Source organism: Ranitomeya imitator, chromosome 1 (assembly GCF_032444005.1).
Source record: "Ranitomeya imitator isolate aRanImi1 chromosome 1, aRanImi1.pri, whole genome shotgun sequence".
Lineage (NCBI taxonomy): Eukaryota > Metazoa > Chordata > Amphibia > Anura > Dendrobatidae > Ranitomeya > Ranitomeya imitator.
The window spans coordinates 968,707,332-968,724,841 of record NC_091282.1 but is presented as its reverse complement, the minus strand read 5'-3'; the positions used below and the strand labels follow the sequence as shown (position 1 = coordinate 968,724,841).

The window sequence follows — 17,510 nt, the reverse complement described above, 5'->3', positions numbered from 1 at the left end:
ATTTATTGACCTAAATTTACCACTAACATGAAGCCCAATATGTCACGAAAAAACAATCTTAGAACCGCTAGGATCCGTTGAAGCGTTCCTGAGTTATTACCTCATAAAGGGACACTGGTCAGAATTGCAAAAAACGGCCAGGTCATTAAGGTCAAAATAGGCTGGGTCATGAAGGGGTTAAACCAGAGAGATATGTGACACAAAATAGTTAATAAATAACATTTCCCACCTGTTTACTTTACATCAGCACAATTTTGGAAACAAAATTTTTTTTTTGTTAGGAAGTTATAAGGGTTAAAATTTGACCAGCGATTTGTCATTTTTACAACGAAATTTACAAAACCATTTTTTTTAGGGACCACCTCACATTTGAAGTCAGTTTGAGGGGTCTATATGGCTGAAAATACCCAAAAGTGACACCATTCTAAAAACTGCACCCCTCAAGGTACTCAAAACCACATTCAAGAAGTTTATTAACCCTTCAGGTGCTTCACAGCAGCAGAAGCAACATGGAAGGAAAAAATGAACATTTAACTTTTTAGTCACAAAAATTATCTTTTAGCAACAATTTTTTTATTTTCCCAATGGTAAAAGGAGAAACTGAACCACGAAAGTTGTTGTCCAATTTGTCCTGAGTACGCTGATACCTCATATGTGGGGGTAAACCACTGTTTGGGCGCACGGCAGGGCTTGGAAGGGAAGGAGCGCCATTTGACTTTTTGAATCAAAAATTGGCTCCACTCTTTAGCGGACACCATGTCACGTTTGGAGAGCCCCCGTGTGCCTAAAAATTGGAGCTCCCCCACAAGTGACCCCATTTTGGAAACTAGACGCCCCAAGGAACTTATCTAGATGCATAGTGAGCACTTTGAACCCCCAGGTGCTTCACAAATTGATCCGTAAAAATGAAAAAGTACTATTTTTTCACAAAAAAATTATTTTAGCCTCAATTTTTTCATTTTCACATGGGCAACAGGATAAAATGGATCCTAAAATGTGTTGGGCAATTTCTCCTGAGTACGCTGATACCTCATATGTGGGGGTAAACCACTGTTTGGGCACATGGTAAGGCTCGGAAGGGAAGGAGCGCCATTTGACTTTTTGAATGAAAAATTATTTCCATCGTTAGCGGACACCATGGCGCGTTTGGAGAGCTCCTGTGTGCCTAAACATTGGCGCTCCCCCACAAGTGACCCCATTTTGGAAACTAGACCCCCCAAGGAACTTATTTAGATGCCTAGTGAGCACTTTAAACCCTCAGGTGCTTCACAAATTGATCTGTAAAAATGAAAAAGTACTTTTTTTTCACAAAAAAATTCTTTTCGCCTCAATTTTTTCATTTTCACATGGGCAGTAGGATAAAATGGATCATAAAATTTGTTGGGCAATTTCTCCCGAGTACGCCGATACCTCATATGTGGGGGTAAACCACTGTTTGGGCACACGGCAGGGCTCGGAAGGGAAGGCGCGCCATTTGACTTTTTGAATGGAAAATTAGCTCCATTTGTTAGCGGACACCATGTCGCGTTTGGAGAGCCCCTGTGTGCCTATGCATTGGAGCTCCCCCACAAGTGACCCCATTTTGGAAACTAGACCCCCCAAGGAACTTATCTAGATGCATATTGAGCACTTTAAACCCCCAGGTGCTTCACAGAAGTTTATAACGCAGAGCCATGAAAATAAAAAATAATTTTTCTTTCCTCAAAAATTATTTTTTAGCCTAGAATTTCCTATTTTGCCAAGGATAATAGGAGAAATTGGACCGCAAATATTGTTGTCCAGTTTGTCCTGAGTACGCTGATACCCCATATGTGGGGGTAAACCACTGTTTGGGCACATGCCGGGGCTCGGAAGTGAAGTAGTGACATTTTGAAATGCAGACTTTGATGGAATGCTCTGTGGGCGTCACGTTCCGTTTGCAGAGCCCCTGATGTGGCTTAACAGTAGAAACCCCCCACAAGTGACCCCATTTTGGAAACTAGACCCCGAAAGGAACTTATCTAGATGTGTGGTGAGCACTTTGAACCCCCAAGTGCTTCATAGAAGTTTATAATGCAGAGCCGTGAAAATAAAAAATCATTTTTCTTTCCTCAAAAATGATGTTTTAGCAAGCATTTCTTTATTTTCACAAGGGTAACAGGAGAAATTGGACCCCAGTAATTGTTGCGCAGTTTGTCCTGAGTATGCTGGTACCCCATATGTGGGGGTAAACCACTGTTTGGGTGCACGTCGGGGCTCGGAAGTGAGGGAGCACCATTTGACTTTTTGAATACAAGATTGGCTGGAATCAATGGTGGCGCCATGTTGCGTTTGGAGACCCCCTGATGTGCCTAAACAGTGGAAACCCCTCAATTCTAACTCCAACACACCCCTAACCCTTATCCCAACTGTAGCCGTAACCCTAATCACAACCCTAACCCCAACACACCCGTAACCCCAACACACCCCTAACCCTAACCACAACCCTAATTCCAACCCAACCCTAGCCCTAAGGCTATGTGCCAACGTTGCGGATTCATATGAGATTTTTCAGCACCATTTTTGAAAAATCCGCGGGTAAAAGGCACTGCGTTTTACCTGCGGATTTACCGCGGATTTCTAGTGTTTTTTGTCCGGATTTCACCTGCGGATTCCTATTGAGGAACAGGTGTAAAACGCTGCGGAATCCGCACAAAGAATTGACATGCTGCGGAAAATACAACGCAGCGTTCCCGCGCGGTATTTTCCGCACCATGGGCACAGCGGATTTGGCTTTCCATATGTTTACATGGTACTGTAAACCTGATGGAACTCTGCTGCGGATCCACAGCGGCCAATCCGCACCGTGTGCACATAGCCTAATTCTAAAGGTATGTGCACACGCTGCGGAAAACGCTGCGGATCCGCAGCAGCTTCCCATGAGTTTACAGTTCAATGTAAACCTATGGAAAACAAAAATCGCTGTACACATGCTGCAGAAAAACTGCACGGAAACGCAGCGGTTTACATTCCGCAGCATGTCACTTCTTTCTGTGGATTCCGCAGCGGTTTTACAACTGCTCAAATAGAAAATCGCTGTTGTAAAACCGCATTGAAATGCGCAGAAAAAACATGGTAAATCCGCCATAAATCCGCAGCGGTTTAGCACTGCGGATTTATCAAATCCGCAGCGGAAAAATCCGCAGAGGACCAGAATACGTGTGCACATACCGAAACCCTACCCCTAACCCTAACCCTAACCCTACCCCTAACCCTACCCCTAGTTCTTACCCCAACCTTAGTGGGGAAAAAAAAAAAAAATTTTTTTATTGTCCCTACCTATGGGGGTGACAAAGGGGGGGAAGGGGGTCATTTACTTTTTTTTTTATTTTGATCACTGAGATATAACCTATCTCAGTGATCAAAATTCACTCTGGAACTAATCTGCCGGCCGACAGATTCGGCGGGCGCACTGCACATGCGCCTGCCATTTTGGAAGATGGCGGCGCCCAGGAAAGAAGACGGACGGTCCCCGGGAGGCCAGGTAAGTATGAGGGGGGGAGATCAGGGCACGGGGGGGGGGGGGGGGCGTCGGAGCACGGGGGGGTGGATCGGAGCACGGAGTGGGGGATCGCTGTGCGGGCGGGTGGATCGGAGCACGGGGGGGGGAATCGCTGTGCGGGGGGGATCGGAGTGCGGGGGGGGTTTGATTGGAGCACGGGGGTGTGATTGGAGCACGGGGGGAGCGGGCAGGAGGACGGGGGAGCGGAGCACAGGACCGAGGGGAGCAGACCACAGATCGGGGGGCTGGGGGAGCGATCGGAGGAGTGGGGTGGGTGCACATTAGTGTGTCCAGCCATGGCCGATGATATTGCAGCATCGGCCATGGCTGGATTGTAATATTTCACCATTGTTTTAGGTGAAATATTACAAATCGCTCTGATTGGCAGTTTCACTTTCAACAGCCAATCAGAGCGATCGTAGTCACGAGGGGGTGAAGCCACCCCCCCTGGGCTAAACTACCACTCCCCCTGTCCCTGCAGATCGGGTGAAATGGGAGTTAACCCTTTCACCCGATCTTCAGGGACGCGATCTTTCCATGACGCATATGCTGCGTCATGGGTCGGAATGGCACCGACTTTCATGACGCAGCGTATGCGTCAAAGGTCGGGAAGGGGTTAAAACATAATTGACAGTTTTTTTTTTTTCTGGGGCTATTGTCTTCTTGAAATATAGGGTTAGGCAGGGAATGACACTGGAGGGCCCCTGTGCAAGAAGTGTGCTTGGGTCACCCTCCTTTCATACCAAACCTATAAAATATACATGGATATTTACAGATGGCGCAATTGCCAACTTGATGTAGTCTCAGCCGTGCAGTTTTGATATACTGTGGCTATATTTGCAAAGTATCCCTATTCAATGGGCATACTCTACATGTGTGCTATTTCCTGCACATTAGGTGACATGTCACTAGGGCAGGGTATTTAAAGGGTCTGTTCCATCGATCAACTATTCCCGGGACCAGTGGCGGCCAGAAGTGCTCGGTTGCAGAGCAGAACAGTACAGCTCCGTGAAATGTATAGTGTCCACGACTGGGTACTGCACATTCACGTCTGTTCAAATTGAAATGGGTGAATCTGCAGGACCCAGCTGTGGCCATTATAAAGTTCACAGAGCTGGACTGTTCTTATTTGCAACCACACGAATCCATCGCCGCTGGCCATGGTCTTCTACAGGTTGTGCCCTGCCAGATTGTTCCAGTGTTTGCTGGGTGAGCTGGAGGTCGCTTTTCCGTGTAAGACTAGGATAGCCAGAACGAAGATCATAAATTAACATTGGGATGGTTGTGACCGTTACCTCTGACTTCTGTCAGTCAGAAATCGCAAGATGGACAATTGAGCTTGGAGCATCACTGGGAAGGGCAGAAGACAGCGGCTGGTTAGTAAGGAAGCTCTGCAGACATTTAGTCCACCATCCCGCTCTCTCCTTCTGTTCTGACAGCCTTGTGATATAGAGAGGCCCTTATGTATGTTGTGCTGCAGTTCTGTAATGCTGCCACCTGTACAGCTGCACAGGTAGTATGTCCGCCCTTGGGCTTAGGTGTTAAAACGTAGAGTGTTTCACGAAGGCTAAGGGGTGATCTTATGTTAATGTATAAATATATGAGGGGACAGTACAAAGACCTTTCTGATGATCTTTGTAATCATAGTCCTGAGACAGGGACAAGGGGGCATCCTCTACGTCTGGAGGAAAGAAGGTTTAAGCATAATAACAGACGCGGGTTCTTTACTGTAAGAGCAGTGAGACTATGGAACTCTCTGCCGTATGATGTTGTAATGAGTGATTCATTACTTAAATTTAAGAGGGGACTGGATGCCTTTCTTGAAAAGTATAATGTTACAGGTTAAATATACACTAGATTCCTTGACAGGGTGTTGATCCAGGGAACTAGTCTGATTGCCGTATGTGGAGCAGGGAAGGAATTTTTTTCCCAATGTGGAGCTTACTCTTTGCCACATGGTTTTTTTGCCTTCCTCTGGATCAACATGTTAGGGCATGTTAGGTTAGGCTATGGGTTGAACTAGATGGACTTAAAGTCTTCCTTCAACCTTAATAACTATGTTACCCTAGCAGCATGTCTTGTTCATCTGGCATAATGATGATGATGAGCTTCTCAGTCAGTAGAATATGATGGCTGAGTAGTTTTGACTAATTTTTGCTTAAACACCTCCTGAAAAAAATCACCTACTAGTTCATTCAATGAATGCTGTCATCTTCTGGCACACATTTTAGAACTGGAAAAAATGTTTCCCAGATATTGGTGAGCTGAAATGGTGCACTACTGTGTGAAACTGGTAATCTTATATCTGGGGCAGACAAGATGCTGCTTTCTCAGCTTTGCTAGAGGACTTGACCTATGTGCTGTCCTGTGGTTTACTGCACAGAGGAATATTACTGCACTGGGGTTCCAGCTCTGTGCAGAGCCCTGGGGCCATATTCTCTTCTTTTAACATTGCCTACAAAATATTCCTTTTATTTTAGCCTGAATTGATGGCACTGACATGTTATGTAATAGTGAACTAACCCCCACCCTGTGTAAGGGATTCTAGTCTGATGAGTTACCTTCTCTTGCTCCTTGTTCCAGACAGGGTGCCTGCCCCTTATCTCCCACTTTCTGACCTATACAAATACTGGCAGGAGCTCATTGTCTTTATGAACCCAGGTGACTTGATGGGAAACCCACATATGGAGTATAAATGGGCCTGGAGTCTCTTTTATGTGATGACACAGTGGGGGGGGGGAGTTTTCATGCTTAGTTTTTGTGACTTTTCTGTTAGGACAATGAGTTTGTTGAGCTGATTCATGACTATGTGTTGTGGGCAAATGTCAGCCATAGGGGTCCGTATGTATGAGGAGGGCGTAGTGTCCCTCACGTGTATGGTTGTAAGAGACTGCTTTTTATACACTGGGGCCATGTGGGCTTTATTTCTTTGTCTTCTAAAAGCAGCATATGAAGGGTACCTTTTTTCTAGGTTATTGGAAAAGATTACACTTTTTGCCAGTTTTTAATGTGTTTTTTTTTTTTAATCAGATAATTTTTATTGTAAGAAAGAATGCATAACATTGTTACGAATATACCATCAAATAATAACTTGTTCATAATTACAGATTATGCCTTTGCATTACTGTTATGCATTTAATTGTATCAACAACTTTCCATATATCCAACTCTAAGGGTATGTGCACAAGATGCAGATTTAGTGCAGAACTGCAGCAGATTTTTCTGCAGCAGAAACGCTGCAGAACTGCACTGTGATCACAGTACAATGTAAATCAATGTGAAAAAAAAAAAGCAGTGCAGAAAAATCTGCGCATAAACGCTGCAGTTTTCAAAGAAGTGCCTGTCACTTCTTTGTGCAGTTCTGCAGCGTTTCTGCACCCCTCCATTATAGAAATCTGCAGGTGCGTTTTTGATGCGTTTTTCATGCGTTTTTTGTGCAGATTTGTGCTCAAAAAACGCATAAAAAACGCACCTGCAGATTCTGCCAGGAGATGCAGATTTAGTGCAGAACTGCAGCAGATTTTTCTGCACTAAATCTGCATCATGTGCACATACCCTAACTCAATTTTATTGATTGTTTTTGTTCTTGTTTATAAATATAAACAAACCCCCCCCCTCTGTTTTATCCCTCTGAAGAGTTACCGTATATACTTGAGTATAAGCCGACCCAAGAATAAGCCAAGACCCCTAATTTTGCAACAAAAAACTGGGAAACTTAATGACTCGAGTATAAGCCTAGGGTGGGAAATGCAGCAGCTACTGGTAAATGTCAAAAATAAAAATAGGTATCAATAAAAGTAAAATTAACCCCTTAAGCCCCGAGGGTGGTTTGCACGTTAATGACCGGGCCAATTTTTACAATTCTGACCACTGTCCCTTTATGAGGTTATAACTCTGGAACGCTTCAACAGATCCCAGTGATTCTGACATTGTTTTCTCGGGACATATTGTACTTCATGATAGTGGTAAAAATTCTTTGATAGTACCTGCGTTTGTTTGTGAAAAAAACGGAAATTTGGCGAAAATTTCGCAATTTTCCAACTTTGAATTTTTATGCAATTAAATCACAGAGATATGTCACACAAAATACTTAATAAGTAACATTTCCCACATGTCTACTTTACATCAGCACAATTTTGGAACCAAAATTTTTTTTTTGTTAGGGAGTTATAAGGGTTAAAAGTTGACCAGCAATTTCTCATTTTTACAACACCATTTTTTTTTTTTAGGGACCACATCTCATTAGAAGTCATTTTGAGGGGTCTATATGATAGAAAATACCCAAGTGTGACACCATTCTAAAAACTGCACCCCTCAAGGTGCTCAAAATCATATTCAAGAAGTTTATTAACCCTTCTGGTGCTTCACAGGAATTTTTGGAATGTTTAAATAAAAATGAACATTTAACTTTTTTTCACAAAAAATTTAATTCAGCTCCAATTTGTTTTATTTTACCAAGGGTAACAGGAGAAAATGGACCCCAAAAGTTGTTGTACAATTTGTCCTGAGTATGCTGATACCCCATATGTGGGGGTAAACCACTGTTTGGGCGAATGGGAGAGCTTGGAAGGGAAGGAGCGCCGTTTGACTTTTCATTGCAAAATTGACAGGAATTGAGATGGGAAACCATGTTGCGTTTGGAGAGCCACTGTTGTGCCTAAACATTGAAACCCCCCACAAGTGACACCATTTTGGAAAGTAGACCCCCTAAGGAATTTATCTAGATGTGTTTTGAGCGCTTTGACCCACCAAGGGCTTCACAAAAGTTTATAATACAGAGCCGTAAAAATAAAAGTTTTTCCCACAAAAATTATTTTTAGCCCCCAGTTTTGTATTTTCCCGAGGGTAAAAAGAGAAATTCGACACCAAAAGTTGTTGTCCAATTTGTCCTGAGTGCGCTGATACCCCATATGTGGGAGGGAACCACTGTTTGGCCGCATGGGAGGGCTCAGAAGGGAAGGAGCGCCATTTGGAATGCAGACTTGGATGGAATGGTCTGCAGGTGTCACATTGCGTTTGCAGAGCCCCTAATGTACCTAAACAGTAGAAACCCCCCACAAGTGACCCCATATTGGAAACTAGACCCCCCAGTGAACTCACCTAGATGTGTTGTGAGAACTTTGAACCCCCAAGTGTTTCACTACAGTTTATAACGCAGAGCCTTGAAAATAAAAAATCTTTTTTTTCCCACAAAAAATATTTTTTAGCCCCCAGTTTTGTATTTTCCCAAGGGTAACAGGAGAAATTGGACCCCAAAGGTTGTTGTTGTCCTATTTGTCCTGAGTACGCTGATACCCATATGTTGGGGTAAACCCCTGTTTGGGCACACGGGAGAGCTCGGAAGGGAAGGAGCACTGTTTTACTTTTTCAACGGAGAATTGGCTGGAATTGAGATCGGACGCCATGTCGCGTTTGGAGAGCCCCTGATGTGCCTAAACAGTGGAAACCCCTCAATTATAACTGAAACCCTAATCCAAACACACCCCTAACCCTAATCCCAACCCTATTCCCAACTGTAAATGTCATCTAAACCCTAACCGTAACTTTAGCCCCAACCCTAGCCCTAACCCTAAGCCTAGCCCTAACCCTAGCCCTAACCCTAATGGGAAAATGGAAATAAATAAATTTTTTTAATTTTTCCATAACTAAGGGGGTGATGAAAGGGGGTTTGATTTACTTTTATAGCGGGTTTTTTAGCGGATTTTTATGATTGGCAGCCGTCACACACTGAAAGACGCTTTTTATTGCAAAAAATATTTTTTGCGTTACCACATTTTGAGAGCTATAATTTTTCCATATTTTGGTCCACAGAGTCAAGTGAGGTCTTGTTTTTTGAGGGACGAGTTGACATTTTTATTGGTAACATTTTCGGGCACGTGACATTTTTAGATCGCTTTTTATTACGATTTTTGTGAGGCAGAATGACCAAAAACCAGCTATTCATGAATTTCTTTTGGGGTAGGCGTTTATACCGTTCCGCGTTTGGTAAAATTGATAAAGCAGTTTTATTCTTCGGGTCAGTACGATTACAGCGATACCTCGTTTAAATCATTTTTTTATGTTTTGGCGCTTTTATACGATAAAAACTATTTTATAGAAAAAATAATTATTTTTGCATTGCTTTATTCTCAGGACTATAACTTTTTTATTTTTTTGCTGATGATACTGCATGGCGGCTCGTTTTTTGCGGGACAAGATGACGCTTTCAGCGGTACCATGGTTATTTATAGCTGTCTTTTTGATCGCGTGTTATTCCACTTTTTGTTCGGCGGTATGATAATAAAGCGTTGTTTTTTTGCCTCGTTTTTTTTTTTTTTTTTTTCTTCTTACTGTGTTTACTGAAGGGGTTAACTAGTGGGCCAGTTTTATAGGTCGGGTCGTTACGGACGCGGCGATACTAAATGTGTACTTTTATTGTTTTGGGTTTTTTTTTATTATTTAGATAAAGAAATGTATTTATGGGAATAATATTATTTTTTTTTTCATTATTTAGGAATATTTTTTTTAATTTTTTTTACACATTTGGAAATATTTTTTTTTTACTTTGTCCCAGGGGGGGACATCACAGATCAGTGATCTGACAGTGTGCACAGCACTCTGTCAGATCACTGATCTGACATGCAGCGCTGCAGCCTTCACAGTGCCTTCTCTGAGCAGGCTCTGTGAAGCCACCTCCCTCCCTGCAGGACCCCGATGCCGCGGCCATCTTGGATCCGGGTCCAGCAAGGAGGAAGGAGGTAGGAGATCCTCGCAGCAACGCGATCACATCGCGTTGCTGCAGGGGGCTCAGGGAAGCCCGCAGGGAGCCCCCTCCCTGCGCGATGCTTCCCTATATCGCCGGCACATCGCGATCATGTTTGATCGCGGTGTTTCGGGGGTTAATGTGCCGGGGGCGGTCTGTGACCGCTCCTGGCACATAGTGCCGATTGTCAGCTGCGATAGGCAGCTGACACTCGGCCTCGCTCCCCCCGTGAGCGCGGCCGATCGCCAATGACGTACTATCCCGTCGGTGGGAATTAAAGCCCACCCCACCTCGACGGGATAGTACGTCATATGGGATTAAGGGGTTAATTGAGACATCAGTAGGTTATGTTTTTGAACATCCAGATTGAATCAGGAGCCCCATATAATTCTCCGTACAGTTCATTATGGCTCCATATAACAATGTGCCACATATAATGCTCCATACAGTTCATTATGGCCCCATAAGATGCTCCATATAACAATGTGCCACATATAATGCTGCTGCAATAAAAAAAAAAAAATGACATACTCACCTCTCGTCGCTGCCCGTTGCCCCTCAGCATCCCGTCTCTCTGCAGTGACTGTTCAGAGGGCGGCGCGCACACTAATACGTCATCGCGCCCTCTGACCTGAACAGTCGCTGCGGAAGACGGGGCGAAGGTGGAACGAGGAAAGGTGAATATGAAATACTCACCTGCTCCCGGTGCGGTCCCTGGCAGCTTCTCCCGGAGAGATGGTCTCCGACACCGGCAGCTTCTTCCTCTGTTCAGCGGTCACGTGGTACCGCTTATTACAGGATTGAATATGCTACTCCACCCCTATGGGAGTGGAGTCCATATTCATTACTTTAATGAGCAGTACCATGTGACCGCTGAACTGGAAAAGAAGCTGCCGCAGACCATGGAACACGCAGGACTGTGTCAGGAGCAGGTGAGTATGTGACCGTCGTCTCTCACCCGCCACCGACCATGACTCGAGTATAATCCGAGAGGGGCACTTTCAGCCCATTTTCTCGGGCTTATACTCGAGTATATACGGTAGTAACTTTATTATTGCATTCAAACAAGAAGAAAATAGCAGCACCACACAAGTCTTCCAGTAAAAAAAAACCTTTGTCCTTTATTTTAACAGCGTGCTGTGGACATGGTTACAAAGGGCAGGATAATTGCAAGACGAACTGGTTAGGTTAATGGAGTACGGCCGTTTTGCGTGGTATAAGCCTCAACGGGTCCAGTTGTTTTTTCAAGCAAGCATGCCTTATTCCAGTGGATTACCGTTTGGTGGGGTTGTCGACTCAGCTCATCCTACTGGACTCTACTAATACTGCGCAAACATTGAGTACTCACCTGTTTCTTAGTGCCATTCAGCTTTTTTCTTGTTTTTTATGGACTTAATTATTGCATTGCATTTGCACCAAATTACTTTTGTCAACATTGACTGCACTTTATGGAATATAGGGGGAGGAATCCATCATGGAGAGATGTGTAGTATGTATAGCAATTGTTGCATTAGTATCATTTTAATGAGTTTTCCTCTACCTTTTAACGATAGCGGGAGTTTGCAGCATGCATTGATTTTAGACTTGAATCTCTCTAACAAGGGGTTAATGTTTAGCATAATATAATCTTTTATATGTGCATCAATCACTCCAAGATATTTACATTTTTCTACCACCTGAATCTGTGTATCTGACATTAATTCTGAGGGGGAAAGTGTATTCTCTGGTAAGAGTGATGATTTTTCCCAGTTAATTCTAAATCCTGACTAACGACCAAATTCTTTAAAGCAAACCTGTCACCAGGTTTGGCCGATATAAGGTACGACCACTACCTTTCAGGGCTTATATACAGCATTCTATAATACTGTAGATAAGCCCCATCTTCTTATGATCACCGCCCTCCTGCTTGCTTCATCGCTTCCCGGCATCTCGCTCCTGCGCAGGCGTACTTATCTGCCCTGTATGCATGGCCCCCTCATCCCTGTCCTCGTATGCATGGCCCCTTCATCCCTGAGGGGGCCATGCGTACCAGAGTAGGCTTGAGGGGGCCTTGCTTCCCAAGGGGCAGGGATGAGGGGGCCATGCTTCCCAGGGGGTAGGGATGTGAGGGGACCATGCTTCCCAGGGGGTAGGGATGAGGGGGCCATGCTTCCCAGGGGGTAGTGATGAGGGGGCCATGCTTCCCAGGGGGTAGGGATGAGGGGGCCATGCTTCCCAGGGGGTAGGGATGAGGGGACCCATGCTTCCCAGGGGGTAGGGATGAGGGGACCCATGCTTCCCAGGGGATAGGGATGAGGGGGGCCATGCGTACCAGGGGGTAGGGATGAGGGGGCCATGCGTACCAGCGGGTAGGGATGAGAGGGCCATGCGTACCACGGGGTAGGGATGAGGGGGCCATGCGTACCACGGGGTAGGGATGAGGGGGCCATGCGTACCACGGGGTAGGGATGAGGGGGCCATGCGTACCAGGGGGTAGGGATGAGGGGGCCATGCGTACCAGGGGGTAGGGATGAGGGGGCCCATGCGTACCACGGGGTAGGGATGAGGGGGCCATGCATACCAGGACAGGGATGAGGGGGGGCCATGCTTTCCAGGATAGGGATGAGGGGGGGCATGCTTTCCAGGATAGAGATTGGGGGGGCATGCATAGCAGGATGGCGATGGCGGCCATGCATACCAGGGTAGGGATGAGGGGGCCATGCTTCCCAGGGGGTAGGGATGAGGGGGCCATGCTTCCCAGGGGGTAGGGATGAGGGGGCCATGCTTCCCAGGCGGTAGGGATGAGGGGGCCATGCTTCCCAGGGGGTAGGGATGAGGGGGCCCATGCGTACCAGGGGGTAGGGATGAGGGGGCCATACGTACCAGCAGGTAGGGATGAGGGGGCCATGCGTACCACGGGGTAGGGATGAGGGGGCCATGCGTACCACGGGGTAGGGATGAGGGGCCCATGCGTACCAGGGGGTAGGGATGAGGGGGAAATGCGTATCAGAGGGTAGGGATGAGGAAGCCATGCGTATCAGGGGGTAGGGATGAAGGGGCCATGCTTACCAGGATAGGGATGAGGGGGGCCATGCATATCAGGATGGGGATGAGGGGGCCATGCATACCAATAATAATAATAATAATCTTTATTTATATAGCGCCAACATATTCCGCAGCACTCTACAGTTTAACTGTTTGAAACACAACAGTCATAAGTTACAATGTTAAGAATACAATAATTAAGCAAAATAAGGCGACCCTGCTCTTGAGAGCTTACAATCTACAATGGGGTGGGGAAGATACAAAGTACATGTGTGTATTTACAAAGATTGTCCAGCCATTTTGAGGAGTGGGGGATAGATAGAGATAGTGAATGGGCTACATACACACAGACTTGCACATAAAATTACTTTGATTAGGAAATGTGATAGGCCGCTCTGAACAAATGTGTTCAGACCTGGGGAGACAGCACATACCATCCCTACTGTGAACTGAATCCTGGTCCTTGGGAACGCCCCTCCCGCATGGCGTGCCATTGACTGAGATATGCAAGTCCTCATCTTTAATCCATTTTGTTTTGTAATTGCTTGTATATACTGTAATTGTCTCGTTTGTAACATCTTTTTAAATTTTTGTATACGCTGCCTTTTCTTTTTGGAGTAAAATCTATAAAACTTTACTAGCTTTGTTCTCCTTGCGCTAAACATATCGCCTTGTCCTCCAAATGAAATCACCGCTACTGATTGGGTTGGCTCCTGGCCCGATATTAATCATACGAAATAGGAGCTGGTGGCAGCGAAGTGTTCTGGGCTTTTGGGGAAACTCTGGCAGTGATGGATGGAGATTTATATGTGTATTTCCCGCCTGGGACTTAAAATAGTTATATCGCCCTCACTGCAGAGTGCCAATAGCCAGTACACAGCAAGGTGGCCCTTCTGGCGACTACTTATCCTAGGTGTAGTTCCCTGACTGACCAGAGGGTAAGGGGGTGCCAGAGGGCTGCAAGTTCCGAACCGGAACTGGAAAGTGGGATATAATAAAACCCTTGATGAACGGGGGGCAACCAAACACCCCCCAGTGGGGGGCTATGCATACCAGGGTAGGGATGAGGGGGCCATGCATACCAGGACAGGAATGAAGGGGCCATGCATACAAGGACAGGGATGAGGGGGGGCCATGCTTTCCAGGATAGGGATGGGGGGGCATGCATAGCAGGATGGCGATGGCGGCCATGCATACCAGGGTAGGGATGAGGGGGCCATGCATACCAGGGTAGGGATGAGGGGGCCATGCATACCAGGACAGGGATGAAGGGGCCATGCATACCAGGACAGGGATGAAGGGGCCATGCATACAAGGACAGGGATAAAGGGGCCATGCATACAAGGACAGGGATGAAGGGGCCATGCATGCAAGGACAGGGATGAAGGGGCCATGCATACAAGGACAGGGATGAAGGGGCCATGCATACAAGGACAGGGATGAAGGGGCCATGCATACAAGGACAGGGATGAAGGGGCCATGCATACAAGGACAGGGATGAAGGGGCCATGCATACAAGGACAGGGATGAAGGGGCCATGCATACAAGGACAGGGATGAAGGGGCCATGCATACAAGGACAGGGATGAAGGGGCCATGCATACAAGGACAGGGATGAAGGGGCCATGCATACAAGGACAGGGATGAAGGGGCCATGCATACAAGGACAGGGATGAAGGGGCCATGCATACAAGGACAGGGATGAAGGGGCCATGCATACAAGGACAGGGATGAAGGGGCCATGCATACAAGGACAGGGATGAAGGGGCCATGCATACAAGGACATGGATGAAGGGGCCATGCATACAAGGACAGGGATGAAGGGGCCATGCATACAAGGACAGGGATGAAGGGGCCATGCATACAAGGACATGGATGAAGGGGCCATGCATACAAGGACATGGATGAAGGGGCCATGCATACAAGGACATGGTTGAAGGGGCCATGCATACAAGGACATGGATGAAGGGGCCATGCATACAAGGACAGGGATGAGGGGGGCCATGCTTACCAGGATAGGGATGGGGGGCCATGCATACCAGGACAGGGATAAGGGGTGCCATGCATGCCAGGATAGGGATGAGGGGGACATGCATACCAGGATAGGGGATACTAGTACAGAATTGACCACATTTTTTGCTTCAATTTTTTTTTTCTAATTTCCTCCTCTAAAACCTAGGTGCATCGTATAGTCCGAAAAAATACAGTACCTTGGAAACCAGCTCTCACCAAGCCTTTTTTGGTGAAAAATAAAAATAAATAACACCTTGTTGTAATGTAAAGGCATCTATCCCTGTAGTGCCCCAAAGTGTAATGTACATATATTTTAAAAAATATATATTTTTCTACATTCACCATATAAAAGGGGATAGGTACGGTAGATTAATTAGGCAGCGGAATTAAGAATGAACTAAAGAGATGCAAAAGTCGAGGCAGATGATAACAGGCCCTAATATTTTAAGTGATTTGGGGAGCAGGAGATTGTAAGTGCTTGGACAAGAGGTTGAAAGGACAGGGCAGAGTCCAGGCTTACCTCAAAGCTGGGGATTTGTTATAAAGAGACATTTAAAACAAAATATAAGCGGAGACGATGCTTCATGTGTAGTATTACCAGTCTGGTGCTGTATAATGTGAGACTTCCTGATTTGGTTGAGGGGATGTATTTATTTGAACTGATGGCCACAACTTTTGTTAATTCAGTGGCAATTTGGCCCAAAGTAAAACAATGAAAAAGAAGGGAGTCTGTCTTGTGGTGCTGTTCTTAGATCAAGATCGTCAGGACTTACTTGTTTTGAAGTTACATTTATTAAAAATATATTAAATGTTACAAGTAAAAATTGATACAAAATTGAGGACTAAACGCTGTTAAGAATGCAAGTCTTTATATGTGTCCTAATTCATGTAACATTTACAATGCATTTTGTGCTTGGAAGGGTGCACTCCAGGGCCAGACTGGCCATTTGGCAATTCTGGCAAATGCCAGAAGGGCCTGTCTGGTTGTGGGCTGCCTTGTGTGCTACGTTGTTAACAGAATCAATGTTCTCAAGACACCCATACTGTTAAGTTGTGACGGAGCACAAAGCCGATCACTCTGTCACTTACCTCAGCATGCCGTGGGTATCATTACAAATATTGGTCCTGTAGTAAATCTTCCTTTCCCTCATCCAGGGTATTATTAGTTATATACCCCATCTGGTTATTGGGGACGGTGACACCATGGGCCTGTGTGATTTCAAATGCCAGGGCTGAATTCGTCCCCAGTCCGTACCTGGTGCACTCCATCAGGTAATGTGAACGTTTACCATGTGCATGGTGGAGACACTGCTGCCTACGTACAATCATACAGAATTGTGTTTGGATAATACCTGTAAAGGGGTTATGTGATGTTAGAAGAATGGTTTGTTTCCCCTCTCCCCTAAAAAATAGTAATTCTTGTCAATGGAAGGTGTCGGTATTGAAGGCTGAGCTACACCAGACACATCTATGGTACAGGGCAGGATGACGTTTTATGATTCTTTAATCTGCACCATGGGATTCAATTGGTGTGTAAAACGTAACCATACCACTAAATGTTTATAGGTGCATAAGCACAATACAGGTTATTCTTCAGATGATTGCAGTTTAAAACTATGCAGGTTTCTAAGGATACTATCAATATATTCTGTTTCTAGATATCGACCTCTCACTTTTGGCATCCTTTAATAAAATGAAAAAACTGACTACAGATCCCAAGCTTATTGCCAGAGCTCTGAAGAATTCTTCTGTAGTAGAGGTGAGTACTTATTTATCACCAAGTCGCCCTTACACTTCATTCACATCTTCTAATTCTTTCGTCTTTGATTCTAAGATAAATTTGGACAGTACAAAAATCCGAAGACGACTTCCCCTTGGTGAAAAACCTCAAGATGTTGATGCACGTACTGTATACGCGGTAAGTGTATATATAATAGGAGTAAGCCGCTTCCGGACCCATCTCATGATTATCTTCCTAAGATCAAAAGGATCAGAGCGCTAAAATCCATGCATGGAATTTGTTGGAACAACCTAATCAGATTTTGTGGTCTACGGATACAGCCTATGTTCATCTCATGTGCACATCCTATGAAATATCCGGCTGTCTTTAGAGCGGTGCTTACAAATGCTGCTCTCTTTTGCTAGGAAACCTGCCACCACAGACTGCCGAGGTGGCCAGTAGCCTAGGTATCAAGCAGTACACAATACAATT

At 45.4% G+C, this 17,510-nt stretch overlaps 1 protein-coding gene across 4 annotated transcripts in view; it reads left to right on the top strand.

The window, feature by feature from the left end:
- The window catches only part of LARP7 (La ribonucleoprotein 7, transcriptional regulator), a 72,942-nt gene that overhangs the window by 8,649 nt on the left and 46,783 nt on the right, over nt 1-17,510 (top strand). For all 4 annotated transcript variants that reach the window (XM_069743831.1, XM_069743832.1, XM_069743833.1 and 1 more), the window contains exons 3-4: nt 16,957-17,057; nt 17,133-17,216. In XM_069743831.1, coding sequence (XP_069599932.1) covers nt 16,957-17,057; nt 17,133-17,216 — 185 coding nt within the window. The remainder of the gene's footprint in view (nt 1-16,956; nt 17,058-17,132; nt 17,217-17,510) is intronic.